At 38.8% G+C, this 17,796-nt stretch overlaps 1 protein-coding gene across 1 annotated transcript in view; it reads right to left on the bottom strand.

The window, feature by feature from the left end:
- thsd7ba (thrombospondin, type I, domain containing 7Ba) overlaps window positions 1–17,796 on the bottom strand; it is a 1,117,993-nt gene that overhangs the window by 75,177 nt on the left and 1,025,020 nt on the right. Inside the window, exons 17-18 of the mRNA XM_051931000.1 lie at window positions 14,158–14,291; window positions 8,747–8,900 (exon numbers count right to left, since the gene is read on the bottom strand). Coding sequence (XP_051786960.1) covers window positions 8,747–8,900; window positions 14,158–14,291 — 288 coding nt within the window. The remainder of the gene's footprint in view (window positions 1–8,746; window positions 8,901–14,157; window positions 14,292–17,796) is intronic.

Raw genomic sequence — 17,796 nt, 5'->3', positions numbered from 1 at the left:
TTACATTCTTTATTTGCTGTTTTATTACCGGTTTGCTTTATTTTTGTCTCTCTTTGTGAGTGCGTGCAGGTCAGGTCAAGGCTGGGTGCGTTCCTGGAATCTCCACCATAAAAATAAATAAATCGGCATCTTCTTGACGGTGTGAATCTTAGCGGCACTGGACCACTACAGCATTATTCATTTTTCCTTGCTGCTGACTGACTGCTGCCCTGTGACGCATCTCCGGCTGAGTGTTCTCGCATTTTCCGTTTTGTTCTTCTTAACCCTTAAACCGCCGCAACCGGCTATAGTCATTTCCCAGTGCCATTTGCCAGCATGTAGGAGCCAAGTATATTCGGCGATGTACATTCATTGAACACCGCAACCGGCTATAGTCGGTTCCCAGTGCAATTTACCAGCACACCGGAGCTGATCATTCAGTGCTGTACATTCATTGAGCAGCCAGCTCATGACCTCTGCCGGCCCCTGCAGCACTGCGGCCTCACTGTCTCTGGCATTGAGCCGCTGCACTAGACTAGCCTGCAGTCATCAGCGTTGGCCTCTGTGTGCTTGCGTGTAGCTAGTTCAAGCGCAGCTGGCTCAGTGATTTACTGAATTTCATCAATGGCATCAGTTGCACCTTGTACATATTGTTCCAGTAGTTATTTATATAGTTTTTACAGTTCATTAGCAGTGTGTAAAATGATCAGTGTTGCAGTAATTGTGATGCTCTTTGCATGAAAAAAATGTGTTCCATTAAAATTTCACTTTTTCTTTGTTAATTGTGATGTTTACTTAAAAAGTGCAGCAAAAAAGTATTTGGCGTCCAGGGATGCATTAACCCCCAAGTATGTGGCAGTTTAAGGGTTAAAGCCCCAAGATGCCGTCTAAACGCCCTGCATCTTCTAAGGCTTCTGGTAATAAAAACGCGCTTGCATGAATTACAGTACATATAGCGGTAACATCGGTATTTTACATTCTAGCACTGCGGGTGACATAGTACAGTATTGTACAGTAGACAGGTCTACCTTTACATTCTTTTTTTAGGTAATGTATTAAGCTGAGGCATTTTTTTAACCACATCCATAATTCGTGGTTTTTCACAATTCGCGGGTGCTCTAGGAACGTAACCCCCGTAAATTTGTACTGTGTATTTTGGGATGTACTGTGTATATATATATATATATAGTCTAAAACATTTTATTACCACCTAATGCTATTGCATGGTTAAGCGCGGTGGGAGGCTCTTCCTGTTTAACAAGATGAGTCTTAAACTGACCAATGTTACAAAGGCCAATACATTACAATAATTATTCAGAATAGTCCATCAGGAATTACTCCAAAAAACTCAGATAGTGGATAAGTTCTATTAAAATTCCAAAGCATAGTAAAGGAGAGAGGTTAAATTTGAGACCACAAGATGCTGGTGTCTTGACAGTACCTCTTATCGCTGGGATCTAATCTTGGGTAAATTTTGAAAACTATGAATTTATAGAGGTGTGCACAGTGTATAATTTTAAATTGTAATGGTTCAAGACTAAAATAAATTGAAAAGCAGCATATCTTTTGAAGGGAACCTTTGCATTTATTGCTTTTGGTTACAAAGCTGAGATATTCTTCCCTAACCTTAATTTTAGAGATACTATTGCCATGCTCATTTGTGGATTTTGATATAGTTTGAACATTACACCTCTCATTGGGCTTGTTTACAAGAATTGCTCTTACTGTTGTTAATCTGAGGCACACTAAAAGCTGAGCCATCAGCTCTAAATCATCTCACACAGCTGTTAATGACACAAATCTATATTCTGTGTACTGTTTTCAAGGCCTTGTTTGTGCTACAAACTAAATGCTGAACACTTCAAAGAAGATGAAGCAAATGATTTACTTGTAATGGTACAATCAATAGTAATGACAGACATACAAATTGACACTTATACTGGTGCCAAATTCTCAAAGAAGAATGAAGCACATGATTATTACTCAACCTATAACAGTTTATTGGTGAATACAGTAAAACCATTAAAGAAGAAGATAACTCATGAAGATAGAAATTGAACAGTGTATAAATTGTGCTGTAATCCAACTGCCCAAATATTTGTTATACATTATGGTTGACTTAACTAAGGTAGCAACAAACCAATGTCCATTTCATATCTCTATAGTCGAGATTTCTTCAGGTAAGAGCATTATATTTCCATATTAACAGAGACTTAAACTACAGGTAAATATAAATTGAATTTAATTATTCTCATATAGTGCTTTACACTAAGAACAGGCTTAAAGCTTGCATACGTATACAGTACCCGTCAAATGTTGTATAGCGAAAGTATATAAGGTATATACAGTGCCCAAAAAAGGTATTTATCACCTTGGATGTTTTTATTGTTATACAACATTGAATCACAAAGGATATAATTTGGCTTTATTGATACTGATCAACAGAATACTCTTTAATGTCAAAGTAAAAACAAATATATCTACTCTATATATATATAAAATCCTAAGCCTAAAAGTGCAATGATTTTGTGCAACGATTTTATGTGACGTTTTTATGTCATGTGTTTTGTCACGTTTTAAATTGGGCTTATTTTAAAACCTACATATATATGTTTGGTATCATTCTTTTCAGAATTTATCAAACTTTAATGTGATGTTGTTAGATTTTCAGATTCTTATTCTATTTTTAAATTATAAACTAAAATATCAAGAACTCACGTCCTGTTAGACGAGACTTTGTGCCAACAGATTTAACCACGCCCAGGGCCAGAAATAAAACACAAAGAGTAGGATAGCTGCTGTACAGGCTTTTAAATGTTCTAAGTGCAGCTCGAGATGCAGATCATGCGGCATGGGAGCAGCAGCAGTCCAGAAGCTGATCGAGCAAAGAGGAGGTAAAAAAAACTGTACAGTAATCCCTCGCTATATCGCGCTTCGCCTTTCGCGGCTTCACTCCATCGCGGATTTTATATGTAAGCATATTTAAATATATATCGCGGATTTTTCGCTGCTTCGCGGGTTTCTGCGGACAATGGGTCTTTTAATTTCTGGTACATGCTTCCTCAGTTGGTTTTCCCAGTTGATTTCATACAAGGGACGCTATTGGCAGATGGTTGAGAAGCTACCCAACTTACTTTTCTTTCTCTCTCTCTTGCGCTGACTATCTGTGATCCTGACGTAGGGGGTGTGAGCAGGGGGGCTGTTCGCACACCTAGACGATATGGACCCTCGTCTAAAAATGCTGAAAGATTATCTTCACGTTGCTACCTTCTGTGTGCAGCTTTTAAGTATGCTGCACGGTGCTTCGCATACTTAAAAGCTCAAAGGGCACGTATTGATTTTTTTATCTGTCTCTCTCTATCTCTCTCTATCTCTCTCTAACTCTCTCTCTCTCTCTCTCTCTCTCTGCTCCTGACGGAGGGGGTGTGAGCTGCCGCCTTCAACAGCTTTGTGCCGCGGTGCTTCGCATACTTACAAGCCAAACAGCCCTATTGAATTGTTTGCTCCTTTGAAGAGGAAGATATGTTTGCATTCTTTTAATTGTGAGACTGAACTGTCATCTCTGTCTTGTCATGGAGCACAGTTTAAACTTTTGAAAAAGAGACAAATGTTTGTTTGCAGTGTTTGAATAGCGTTCCTGTCTCTCTACAACCTCCTGTGTTTCTGCGCAAATCTGTGACCCAAGCATGACAATATAAAAATAAACATATAAACATATGGTTTCTACTTCGCGGATTTTCTTATTTCGCGGGTGGCTCTGGAACGCAACCCCCGCGATGGAGGAGGGATTACTGTACTTGTTTCTCATTGTATCACCGTTTAAGAGGGGGTTTTGGAGGAGCGACTGTGTCTCCTTGGGGTGCGTTCAGCCCCCCTCTTCACAACGTGAGCAGCAGAGAGGCGAAGTGGCTGGTGCATAGTGCAGGCCAGGGGGGAGCAGAGGGTAAGCCCCCTAGTATACACATATATATATTCCTGAGCTTTCAACCCCTACCAGGGGTCTTCATCAGAGGATAATGCTTAGACTTACAAGAAGGAATAAAAACTACTTTATGATACGTGATTCATTTTTTCTCCCTTTGTGGATCTCCAGCTGCAAATATGCAAACCGTATCACAGACCTTCTCTTCCATATATATATATGTGAGATAATCAGCCTGGACACAAACAGACAGACACTGGCAGTTCTTAAAACACACACGTTTAATAAACAAAGGTCCCAAAACCCAAGTCTCGCACACACACAGTGCTTCCAGCACCACAACACCCTTCCACAGGCCTTTCAATGTCCGTGGGCCACCTCTCTTCCATATGCTGGTGCTTCGTCCTACTCCAGCTCCCAACTCCAGTTCCTCAACTGTAGGAAGGCGGCCCTTTTATAGTCACCCGGACGTGCTCCAGGTGCTTGCTGATGACCTTCCGGCAGCACTTCCTGGTTTGGCGGAAGTGCCGCATGAGCACCTGGAAGCACTCTGGGTGTCCCTGGAAGGTTCTTCCTTCACCTGCCCAGGTGTGGTGGAAGTGCAGATTTCCCGGGCTCCACGATGCTTGGGGTGCCCCCTGGTGGCGGCCATGGGCCCCAATGGGTGTGAGCCTTCTGGCTCCGTCCCCATGGTCCCCTCATTATCCAGGGCAGTTGCCCCCTCGTGGCCCAGGTGACGTATAAACTGCCTCCCGGTCCTTCCAGGCGTCCCAGCTGGGTCTGGCCCCCAGCCTCCTGCCACAATATATATATATATATATATATACACATACAGGTTACATTCTAGAACTGGGGACTCAAGTCAGTATGGACATATTGCAGTAATTATAAGGGAGATGTCAAATTACTGTACAGAATAAGACAGTAATTTCACACATATTTAACTTAACATTCTTGTTTTTTTAATTTTTTGTTATTGTAGAATGGGACCAGCCAAAATCTCATGCAATAACATTCCCTGCTTTGCCACTTTCCTGTTGCTTCATAGCTTTTAACTTTGCATAGTGAATTAACCTGTGAGAGAACAAACCAGTGAGTTTCCACAGGAGCAGGTCAGACTCTGCAGGTGGTTAGCCGTGTGCACTGAAGGAGTTTACAAAGAAGTACGATAAACAGTGCAGCAGGTGGGACAGTCCAACTCAGGCTTGGCAAAGGAAAGAAGGTGGCCAGTGTGGTGTGAAAAATTATAGAGGACAGTGGCCCCCTTTAAAATGAAAAGAATAACACATTGACATGTTTATATATGAATATGAAAATAATACTAATAACACCATCTTAAATATGTTTTTTCATTGTAGCAAATATGCCCTGCTTCAATGTTTTCCTTGCAATATAAACACAGTTATGAGCTAAGAACATGAGTGGGGACGGACATATAAATATGTTATGAGTTAAAAAGGAAAGGATTATGTCTTGCCTGGATTATTTGCATTCTTCCTAAAGGATAATGCTTAGAAGTGATGGTCGCCTTATTTAATGCAAAATGTTTTTGTTTTTTTTTTTTCTTCAATGATTTTATTTGCTGCTAGGCATACTGGGGGGGCGGCTTGAAGATTGTCAGGTACAAGTGGATAGGTAAGAACTGCCATGCAGCATGGAATAGTTGATAAATTCATGCAGAGCTGCTTTGCAGAAATCACTCTGGATGACATCTCTGTGCTTTAAACACATTTGGTCAGATGAGCTTTATGGAAATATGAAAGCCACAAAATATTTATAGTGTTAGTAAAAATGTAGGACAAGACGTAATTAGAGCTATTATGTTTGTGGAACAGTAGAACAGTGGGATGGCAAGTCTGCTACTGTTTGAGCAGCCAGCTAGATTGGCAGATAAAATACAGCAGGGTAGACAGTTATGAAAGAGATAAAAGTAAATATAAGATGAAATAAGGAAAGAGAAAATGTCGAGATAAAAGCACTAAGCAAGGGGAAATATAAGAAACTGTAAGATATGAGCTGTTTAAGGTTTTTAAAAATAGAGAAATACTTAGGAGAGAATGTTGAAAATACTGGATCTAAATCCGAGCCATAAACAATTCACCTTTGAATGTATGTCTGTAAGAATTAAGGTTTAATATTGTCAATGTTTTCTTTTTTTGAATAATCCAAAAAGATTATTAAAGCAGAGAGATGTTTGTCACTCCTTTTGAAATAATGATCTGCAGTACTCGGTGGTGTAAAGTAAAGCATTATCAGAGTTTTCATTATCATACTAGAGTAGATAAGGTGTTTACAAAATACTTTTAACATTTAGCATATCCTCTAGTTATGTACATACATTTAGTGTTGCAGTTACTGCATTTTTATTATAGTGTACCAAAGTCTGTAAATTGACTAAATGTATTGCTAATTAGTGAATACACATTAACTATGACACATCAATTTGTGACTCAACCTGCAAGTGCTGCTATGTGGATTTTACCCCTTCAATTCAGAAGTATTTCACAGTTTTAATATTGGTGTAATGACTAACTTGAATTCCTGTTACTGTTACTGCTCCTTATTACAAATCTTAATGATAATTTAAGTGACTATGTTAAACTACATTAGTACATGGTGTTGATCCAAATGTTTAGAAACCTGAGAGTTAAAGTCTGTTTTCTCAGAAAACTGAACTGTAAATCAAATAGAAATATGATACATGTTCAGACTTTCAAATGATATATTATTAAAGAGGATTCATTCAAACTAATACAATTCTTGCAATTCAGTTGTTAGACACTGGGGAAAAGTGGTTGCTACTGCTTGCTCATACCACCAAGAAACCAAATTTTAATTCCATTCAGTGGCATTTTTGGCAAGAAAACTCTGTTGGGGCCTTTCGCAGAATTAAATCCCAAACCAATTATAACCAAAGCCAAGAAATCACACAGAGTCCAAAAAGCCTTCTGATTTACAGTTTAGACTCTTATTAAAAGATAATAACAGCCATGCTCAATCTGCAGAGTTCCTGTGCACAAAGACATTTTTATACTTAGCTTAACTTGGATGAAATACTTTGACACTCCTGCTTATACTAATGGAGACCACCTAATATGGCATTTTTCCATCTTCGTCCTGTAACTTTCAGTCAAGCCCACTTCAACATTCGGTTAGGCTTATCCATGCCCATTACTCATTATGGTAATACTCAACACCTTAAGGCATTTTGCCATCTTTGTCTTCCCAACCTTATTCACCATGCTCCCTTATTACTAATCCTCCACCTAGTCTTTGGCATCGGCTTTCAGGGCGCCATTTTATATTGCAGGAGTAGTGACATGTAAGAAACGGTGCACATCAGTGCATTGCAGGGTTTTAACTGTCTAAGGCTCAGTGCTTAACAGTGCTTAACGTATATTGGTGAGATTAAAAATAATGTCTTATATGGTGCAGAATCACAAAGTTAAAACAAGTGCTTAATTAAAATAAGTGCTTAATCATATTATACATTCTAATTGTTGTGCTTACTACATTCTAATTATCCAGTGTGTGATTGTATATAAAAATATCTAGTAAATATTCATGCAATGAGAAGTCAAGCAAAATGACACCTTTTATTGGCTAACTAAAAAGAATACAATATGCAAGCTTTCGAGACAACTCAGGCCCCTTCTTCAAGCAGTTTGTGATCAAATTACAATTGTAATCAATTACATCTTGCCCAAGGAAGGAGCCTGAGTTGCCTCAAAAGCTTGCACATGGTAATCTTTTTAGTTAGCCAAAAAAAGTTTTCATTTTGCTTGACTTCTCATTGCATCCATAATGGCTAACATGGTACAACACCCTATTACTCCAGTAAATATTCATGTCGATATATTTCATATAAAGGGCAGCATGGTGGTGCAGTGGTAGCGCTGCTGCCTCACAGTTAGGAGACCTGGGTTCGCTTCCTGGGTCCTCCCTGCATGGAGTTTGTATGTTCTCCCCGTGTCTGCGTTCCAGTTTCCTCCCACAGTCCAAAGACAGGTTAGGTGGATTGGCGATTCTAAATTGGCCCTAGTGTGTGTTTGGTGTGTGGGTGTGTTTGTGTGTGTCCTGCGGTGGGTTGGCACCCTGCCTGGGATTGATTCCTGCCTTGTGCCCTATGTTGGCTGGGATTGGCTCCAGCAGACCCCCGTGACCCTGTGTTCGGATTCAGCAGGTTGGAAAATGGATGGATGGATATATTTCAATAGGCCATACCAGAATTTTCCAGTATGTGTGCAGACTTCTCTAACATAAACACTAACTTACTTCACTAATAATATCTGTACTTCTTTTGCTAATGACTAGTGAAATACGCCAGTTTGTGTCACAGAAAATCAATCAGACAATGAGATGCTGGTGCCCGGTCTGTCTTGACTGGCATTAGATCCTTGTCATACCCTGTGACATTGTCATGATCTGGCAAAACACAGCAATAAAGATTTAAATATTTAAAATGATATAAATTAAGTAGAGCCTTACAACTTCTTACTGTCCAGGAAAATCTCCTGTCTATGAACTGCCAAGCATGAAGCTGCAACACCTCGAGTTTAGAACTGAATGGCTTTTAAAAAACATGCAGACAACAGACACAGCACGACTCCAACTTCACACTGCATGTCCGGTAGCAGTGCTAACTACTGTGTGGCCAGGTGTTTACTGGTCAGCATGACATTTACTTTTATACTAAAGTAGCCCAATCAAGCCCAGTCTTGTGACTGGTTGTACTGGTTCCCTGTATAGGCAACAAGGGAGACTGCAGCCACTGCTCTATGACACCTATAAATATTACTGCTTAGCACTTTAGGATACAGAGACATTTTAAACTAGTGCACCTACCTGGGGGCAAATGCTCCATGGTTCCCAATTGGACATTGCACAGTCTTCAGGACATGGGAAAAAACAGGTCTGTGCCCTTAAGGGCATTTCTTCTTGATCACACAAGGCATCATCCACAATTATACTTGGACCCTCATTTGTGATATTTGTACACCTGTAGGCATCAAACATGAATTTGATATAAATAAATCAAATAATACCATATTAAATTTTACAGGAATTTTAAAATCAACACACTTTACTTAAACAACTATAGGAACAGATGTGAACTTCTGGTCTAAAACTGAGGTGAGTTGTGATGAAATCAAATAACCTTGTCACACATGTGCACACGCATAGGGGACAGCTGATGGGATCTAGTGACTGTAATTCTACCGTCACTCCAGAGGCTGGGCTGTGTCCTAATGCCTTTTTCTATTCCTTCCTCTGTAGACCAAATGATTGATGACAATAACACCTCTGATGTCACTTCTGGTGTCCATCCACCTGAATGCACAACTTCCTGCTGGAAGGACTAAAAAAGCTCTGCCATCTTTATCAGTTCCGTTCTAAACTTGCATCTGTAAAGATGTCTCTGCGATTGTTTGTGCATTTTTTCTTTGTTTTCTGCAAACCAGTTATATGGGATGACCAGGCTGGTACTCCAGGTCTTTATCATTGTCACCTCATTCTCTCACAACCTGTAAATGCACCTCACTGATCTTTCAGATTATAATCATGTTGTAATTCTTTGCATTTATATAGCGCTTTTCTCACTACTCAAAGCGCTCAGCAATTGCAGGTAAAGGGCCTTGCTCAAGGGCCCAACAGAGCAGAGTCCCTATTGGCATTTACGGGATTCGAACCGGCAACCTTCCGATTGCCATTGCAGATCCCTAGCCTCAGAGCCACCACTCCGTTGTGTACAGTTAGGCAGTAGAATGTATGTAAAATAATTTTAACAATCTATTATTCAAACATTGCAATGTCCCTGGAGCATCAATAACCTCAAATAGAACAGAAAAACAATGTTGTTGTCATGACTTTTCTGTTAATGGTGCTATACCATACCCCTTTGTGAGGTGACAGGCACTTACTACATATCTAGCATCTCCCAGCTTTTCAGCCATATCATTTGTGGTTTTTATATGAAATTGAATAGTCAGAGCTGTATAAGATATAATATGATATATAATGTAAGATATAAGACTTACTGTATATATAAAAGTCATTTTATGTGCTTAAATGTCCTTCTTTTTGATGTTTCACTTTTACATGCCCATATTTAAAAAGCCACAACAAACCGAGTCTATTTAAAGAACAGCTAGGCTCACTTTAGATTTGCTTCCATATCATCACAGACTGTCACTTTTTGAAGGGGCTTTAGAACCAGGAGTGTGAAATGTCTTTGATCTCCCTAATTAACGTCTGCCACCCCTAAAGCATCTGAATACTTTGTTTGGAGTTGTTCCGCCTGTACTAGGAGATTGTGTGTGTCTTAGCTATCAGTGTCTTTTGTAGACTAAATAATGTCCAGGTAAGCACCTACAATAGTGCGTACAAATTTTCTTGAAATATTTGCTTTTAATGCAAAACAAAAGTTGTTCAGGTGTGAAATGACTAACTGGATCTCATTTACTATTTTACTTCATAATTATAAATATTCCATATCCACAATTTAACTTTTCTCTGCTTCCATTAAAATTTTACATGCAAGTGATCTAACTTAACAAAGTTCCATTACCATAAAGCCCTTAAGTCACTCATTTGATCCACTTAATCCAAATTGGGTTGCAGTCTCTACAGCCTTTCCCAGTTCATTTTGTACCATTCATCAGATGTTTAAAAATTGTATTATCCTGTATATATTGTAATAAACTTACACAAAGGTGGAAAAAGGCCAAAGACATTTGGGAATGACTTTTGAGAATCCTGCTTCAGCATGTGTTAGCCTGAACACCTAATAGAAGGTGTTTTTCAGTTCTGACATATTTCAAAATAATTGAATAAAAGCTTACACTATCTACACAGTTTATCACCTATTTATTAGCTCCACTTATGCACCCGGCGTTGTTTTGTACCACCAGCATTGAAAGCTGCATGACAGTAAGTGACACTCGAAAAATTAAATCCCTGATACATGTGATGAACACAGTAACAAAGACCTATAAGTATCTCAAGATTTACTTCTTGAATATTCATACACAGATTAAATGGGCCTTTCCGGACTTGATAAACAACATCAACAGTGGAAGCTTGAATGGGAAAAGACAGACTGCACTGGCCAGTGTGGCCACTCCTATGCTTTTCCACAGGTCTATGTTTTTGTGGTCCTGTCCAGGTTTCTATGTTTTTGACTCCAGAATCTAGGTTTTTTCATCCCATTCAGTAATTCTTTTGACACAATTTTTTAACTAAAACTTCTTTTGTACATCAGTTAATGGTTTCATACGTGTTAACGAAAAACTTATCAACTCTGTGCATCACTAAATTATATTTAGCATGTCTTGACGTCGCATCATGACTCACTCACATGATTTGTCACATCCTATCGACGCCTTCGTTACTGCATCGTCCACACCGTTAATGTGTCACTCAGACGCCATTCTTTTGAAGTTCGTTGTAGTGGAATTTGTTTGATAATGAATGTTAGCATTCTAAGGTGTTATTGAGTTTTGCTGCATTATTGGATTACAATATGGCAGAATATGTGGCAGAAGTGTACTGCTATTGTATTTAGTTAGACATTTTATATGTTTACCTTGTTTAGTATGTCTATGTTTTTCTATATTTTTTCAATTACATGATCTAAGTCTTTGTGGAAAGTTAGGGTGGAAACACTGGCACTGCCCATTACTACTGTCATTTTATCGCAGCACAGCAAGTATAGCATATCAACTAACAAACTGTGCATAATACAAACTTTCTATATGTTAAAAGGAATATTACTGATTCTGAGCTATTTAAAGGACAATAATTTGGATCTAACTTTAAGCTACTTTACCTGCCAAACATTCCATCCTAAGAGGACAGTGCAAGTATAAGGGGGAACTTTGAAATGGACTGTAGATTCAAAATTAAAATTACTGATGTTTTCCATTTAATTCTACAAGCTTTAAACATTCAGAAAATTAAAACAACTAAATAGCACATGCTTTGGTATATGTATATTAATAGATTGAATGTCTATAAAAACATAACACGTTAAAACATGCTTAAGCTAGTTAAGAGGGGACAGAGTCTATCCATTCAGCACTGGGCACAATGAGGTAAACAACCCTTGACAGTTCACCAGTCCACTCCTGAACACACTCACATATGCAGAACTGATGCCCCTTTCACAATTAACTTTACCAGCAAGTTCTTGGTGAGAAAATCATAGTACCTGGATGGGAACTCATGTATATATGGGGAGCATGTATACAGTAGACTACCCATAGTCAATAGCTGGACAGAGGATTCAGACCTAGCAAGCATGTTTCATGAGGCATCAAAGTAAGCCACAGCACTAATGTACTGCTTAGTTTACTTTTCACAAATGTTAGGAAAGTTGTTCCTCACTCAGAGAACAATGGACACTTGGGATAAATTACCAAGTAACAACTTTCAAATGTCAACTGATGTTATTTTAGAGAAATTAGGTGGACAATATTGGTGAGCTTTGCTGGGCCGAATGAGATGTACTTATCAGAATTTTTCAAACATTCTACTAACAAAGCAATAAAATTGCAGCTCTGAGCATCTGCTTATTAAATCTAATTTTAGATAATAGTACTTATCCATTTATCTATCCATCCGATCGTTTTCAGAACATGTTTATTCCATTAAAGTGTACTAGCAGCACTAGGTACAAAGCGGGAATAAACCCTAGGTACAATGCCAGTCAGTCACCCAATGTTCTGACTACTCCACACACATGCACACTCACTCACGCGGGCCATATTTAGAGTTGTAAACTAACATCACATACCACTTACTGCATGACCCATACTAATGAGGGAAGAATGCAACATACAGTAGATATTGATATATCAGGGATAGTAACTTTAGTCCCAAGAGTTGTGACCAGCAGAACTCTTGTTTTTTTCTTCTATAGTGTGGTCATTGATACAATTGAGAGGAGAGGAATGAAGGTCAGTAGGAACAAGAGAGAATACATGTGTGTAAATGAGAGGGAGGTCAGTGGAATGGTGAGGATTCAAGGAGTAGAGTTGTCAATGGTAGATGAGTTTAAATACTTGCAATCAACAGTACAGAGTAATGGGAATTGTGGAAGAGAGGTGAAAAAGAGAGTGCAGGCAGGGTGGAATGGGTGGAGAAGAGTGTCAGGAGTAATTTGTGACAAACGGGTATCAGCAAGAGTGAAAGGCAAGGTCTACAGGACGGTAGTGAGACCAGCTATGTTATATGGGTTGGAGACGGTGGCACTGACCAGAAAGCAGGAGACAGGGCTGGAGGTGGCAGAGTTAAAGATGCTAAGAATTGCTCAGGGCATGACGAGGATGGACAAGATTAGAAATGAGGACATTAGAGGGTCAGCTCAGGTTGGATGGTTTGGAGACAAAGTCAGAGAGGCGAGATTGCGTTGGTTTGGACATGTGCAGAGGAGAGATGCTGGGTATATTGGGAGGAGGATGTTAAGCATAGAGCTGCCAAGCAAGAGGAAAAGAGGAAGGCCTAAGAGAAGGTTAATGGATGTGGTGAGAGAGGACATGCAGGTGATGGGTGTAACAGAACAAGATGCAGAGGACAGAAAGACATGGAAAAGGATGATCCGCTATGGAGACCCCTAACGGGAGCAGCCATAAGAAGCACATAGTGTGGTTATTGATACAATCCAGAGAAATCATATTTATTCAATTGGAATACATCCATTGGCCATTTTCATACATATTTATATTCTCATAACATTTGGTAGTATAGACAATGGCTAGAAATGCGGCATCTGTTATAAAACTACTAATAGTGACAGGATAATTAAATTATATTCTACTTGAAAACATTTTACTAAACATTTATTTCTAAACTCACTTGTAACCTTTTGTAGTCATGGTGAGTTAATGACTTTCCCGACACTGAAACATGAATGAATGAACAAAGCCACAAAAGGACAGCACTGAAGAACAATAAAGAAACAAATTGAAAAAATATATTTTTTAATATTAACCGGGCGCTCCGGTTTCCTCCCACAGTCCAAAAACATGCAGGTTAGGTGGATTGGCGTTTCTAAATTGGCCCTAGTGTGTGCTTCGTGTACGGGTGTGTTTATGTGTGTCTTGCGGTGGGCTGGCACCCTGCCCGGAATTGGTTCCTGCCTTGTGCCCTGTGTTGGCTGGGACTGGCTCCAGCAGACCCCCGTGACCCTGTGTTCGGATTCAGCGGGTTGGAAAATGGATGGATGGATGGATATTAAAACAATTAAAAGTACTTACTTTACTTTCCTACTTTGCACCCCTTCCCCACATTCCGGCACTTTGTCAATTGAGTTGATTGTACAAGATGACCAAGGCTCTGTCACCCAGATGTTCTGACTGCATTCGCTGTAACATGGGATTGCCTCATACACCTGTATATATTACACAAAACAGTATTACTTGGTTAATTTCTAAAGGTTAATTAACAACATGTTCTTCTTTAAACATATATATTTAATAACTTGAAATCATTGTATGTTATAATTATTAAGTATAACAGTTTATATATTAAAACATTAGTCACAGGCATTGCACCATTGATGTTACTAATACAAATAAAAAGTTTCACAAAGCTACACACTAAGAATGAAGCATGAAGAACAATTCATACTTAGAGAAGCAGGATAACCTGTTACCACCAGGACAGTGAGAAAGTGGAGCCTGGAGGCTGAAATGGCTCTTAATGACTGCTTCCAAATGGCAGACTAGCAAATCAGGGGGATGACATTGAGAGACTCAGTCACTGCATCACAGACTATGGTTTCAATGAAGATAGTGTGTCGCTTTCCAAACAATAAGCCTTGGATGACTATAAAACTAAAAGGTCTGCTGGATGTGAAAAAGAGAGCATTCAAAAGTCCGGTGAAAAAGAGGAAGCTTACCAAGCTATAACAGAAAAGGAACTCACTTAGAATAACATGAAAGAGGTCTGGAATGGACAAAGCATGGATTACTGGACTCAAGCAGGGCTCAGATCTATCTTGTGATCCTGCTAAAAAAATGTATGACCAATCAACTAAATGTAGCATGCACAGCTTTGGGATGGGAGATGAAATTTTAATATCCAGAGGATCTGAAACTCCACACTGCCAGTGACCGGGCCTGGGTTTCGAACGCAGTGGACGTGTGAGGAAGCAGCTTTATGTACTGCAGTACCCTATTATACATTTCAAAATGTTATACTAATGTGGCAGGTTAGACAGAAGCAGTCTTAGCAGTTTCCAATGCAAGCATTCAACAGATTTTGAATAATGAACTGTATAAATGCATTTTTCTGCCTCATTGTCCTTCCTAGTATTCAGATTACTTGTTCAGCCAAGAGAATCTCATTTAAATGCTGTTGATTTTTGTTACTATATTTTAATACTAGACTTAAAAAATTATTGAATTTTGGTTTAATTGATGGAACAACTTAATGGCTGCTAATTGACTGAAAAATTAGGACACAAGCTGCATAAAAATAATTATGCCCTTTATTCATTTGTCTTGATACACTGCAGATTAATGTAAATGAAATATTGTTAAATGTTTATTGGTAACACTGCCATCATTTGCCATGCAGAAATATAAAATGATGTTCAACAGTAAACTCAACAATAAACTGAAAAGATGAATATACAAATCAAGGGTAGTATACCTGTTATTATAAATAGTTTATTATAAAATCACAAAAACTCAACTAATATTATATTTTATAAAATATAAATATGTCAAAATTTAGTCATAACAATGAATTTTTTTTGTCTAAAAGAACATAAGGAATAAATGCTTTTTAAACTTGCATGACCATAGAAATATTGCAGTATGTTTAATTCTTAGCTGTACCTTTTTTAGACTGTGACATGATTAGATAGATAGATCTTTTTTATCCCTATTGAGAAATTTGACTTTTTATTGAAACACATTTAAAAAAAATTAAAAAATGCATCAAGTACACAACAGCATAGAAAATTGCAATGGCCATCACATAGTTGTAGAAGATGTAAAGGATGTCACTACTCACATTAAAGGAACGCAGACTCCTGAGAAAAAGAGAGTCTGCTCTACCCTTTCATAAATAATTACTCTGTGTTACGAGAGGAATCCAACCTGTCATTGATGTTGACCCCCAAGTACTTGTAGGAATGCACTTCCTCTACATCTACTCGCTGAATACTGACCGGACAGAGAGGATCTTTGGTCAATAATCAGTTCCTTGACTTTGTTGATGCTGCTATGCACACATTTATTTCTGTACCAAAAAACAAAATTATGCACCTGATTCCTATACTCTGTCACATTGGCTTTTTTTCATATACCCCATAATTATCTGAGAATTTCTGCAAGTGACGTGACCTGGTGTTATATTTATAGTCTGAGGTGTACAGAGAACAGGAGACAGGGCTGTCTCTTGTGGTGCTCCATTGTTGCTCACATCCATATCAGAAGCACAATCCTTGAGTCTTACAAAAGGCGGTCTGCCCGACATAATAATGATGATGAGATACATGTAATCAGAAGTAATTAAATAACAATGCAAAGAAATGAATATGTTAATCATGTGTTTGATGGGTCAGTAGTTACAAAAAAGAAATTGTTTATGTTACACCATCCAGAGAGAGAAAGTCCAGCGTGGAGCAAAAGTGAAGTAACAAAGAGGAAGATCCAAACAATTTTGTGCAGTTTTTTTTTCTTATAAAAATGGATTGAAATTTGTAAAATAGATAAGTCATCTTGAAGATAGAGAGGAAGGACTGAATCAGTGTTATCACCACTAAACTGCTATAAGAATACCATTTTTCTATTACTTATATTGTATATTATTTTTTAACTTTGTATTTTATTTTTGTGCTTTAATGAATTATTTTTTTCTGGTCTCATATGTTCAGGTGGGGAGAGTGTCACCCTAGGGGGTTCATTGAAAGGCTAAGCAGGGTTAGAGATGTTAAATACAGGTCTGTGAGACAATGGCCTGCAAAAGGTAACCAAACTTGTTTAAGTCTCAACATCAGGGGATAGGACCAGAGATCTAGAACTGCAAGGTAAATATTAAAGGGTACAAAGATCACCATTGCCTCCACATCTTTCACCGCTTAGCCTGGGAAAGAGAGCTGGATAACCCAGAAATCCCATCAGGCCCAAATCTAGACAATGGTATCAAAGGCAACGGAGAACTCAAAAAACATAATCCTCACAGTGCTGCCAGCTTAGAAAAAGTTTTGTGGAGCAGATAGATAATTGCATCCTCCACTCCAATGGTTTATACAAGAAGACTGAAATAGTCCAAGACTAGCCTCTCAAAGGTGTTCATTATGTGAGATATAAGTGCCACCGGTCTGCAGTCATTAAATGAAGAGGCACCTGTCTTCTTTGGAACAGGATGTTTTCCACAGCAGCTGCACCTTCTGAAGCCTCAGGGACAGACTGAATAGGTGACATACTGTAGGTAACCACAAAATTCAGGCCTTAAGAACTTGAGGACAGACACCATCAGGTCCCATGGATATTCCTCTGTGCAGCTTTCTCAGTTGTCTCCTCACTTGGTCCTTACTGATGATCAGAGGTGGACTCATCACTGGGCATTCCAGTTGAAGAGGTAGGTGTTGTTGATGTAGTTGGGATGGTGTGGGAGGCAGTGGGAAGGTATCTCTATTAAAAAATTGATTCTGGGTGTTAGCTTTGTCCACATCCCTTTCTAGCACCTGAACCATGGATTGCTTGAGTCCAGTAATTAAGCCCAGTCCATTCCAGACATCTTTCATGTTATTCTCAATGAGCTTCTTTTCTATTTTAGCGTTGTAAGGTTCCTTTTCTTCCCTCAGCTTTTATATTAGCATTCACTGTGTGTCCTTCAGAGCCTCTTTGTCAGCAGATGTGAATGCTCTCTTTTTCACATTT

The sequence above is a fragment of the Erpetoichthys calabaricus genome, chromosome 8 (genome assembly GCF_900747795.2).
Source record: "Erpetoichthys calabaricus chromosome 8, fErpCal1.3, whole genome shotgun sequence".
Lineage (NCBI taxonomy): Eukaryota > Metazoa > Chordata > Cladistia > Polypteriformes > Polypteridae > Erpetoichthys > Erpetoichthys calabaricus.
This window is presented reverse-complemented; position numbering and strand designations above follow the sequence as displayed.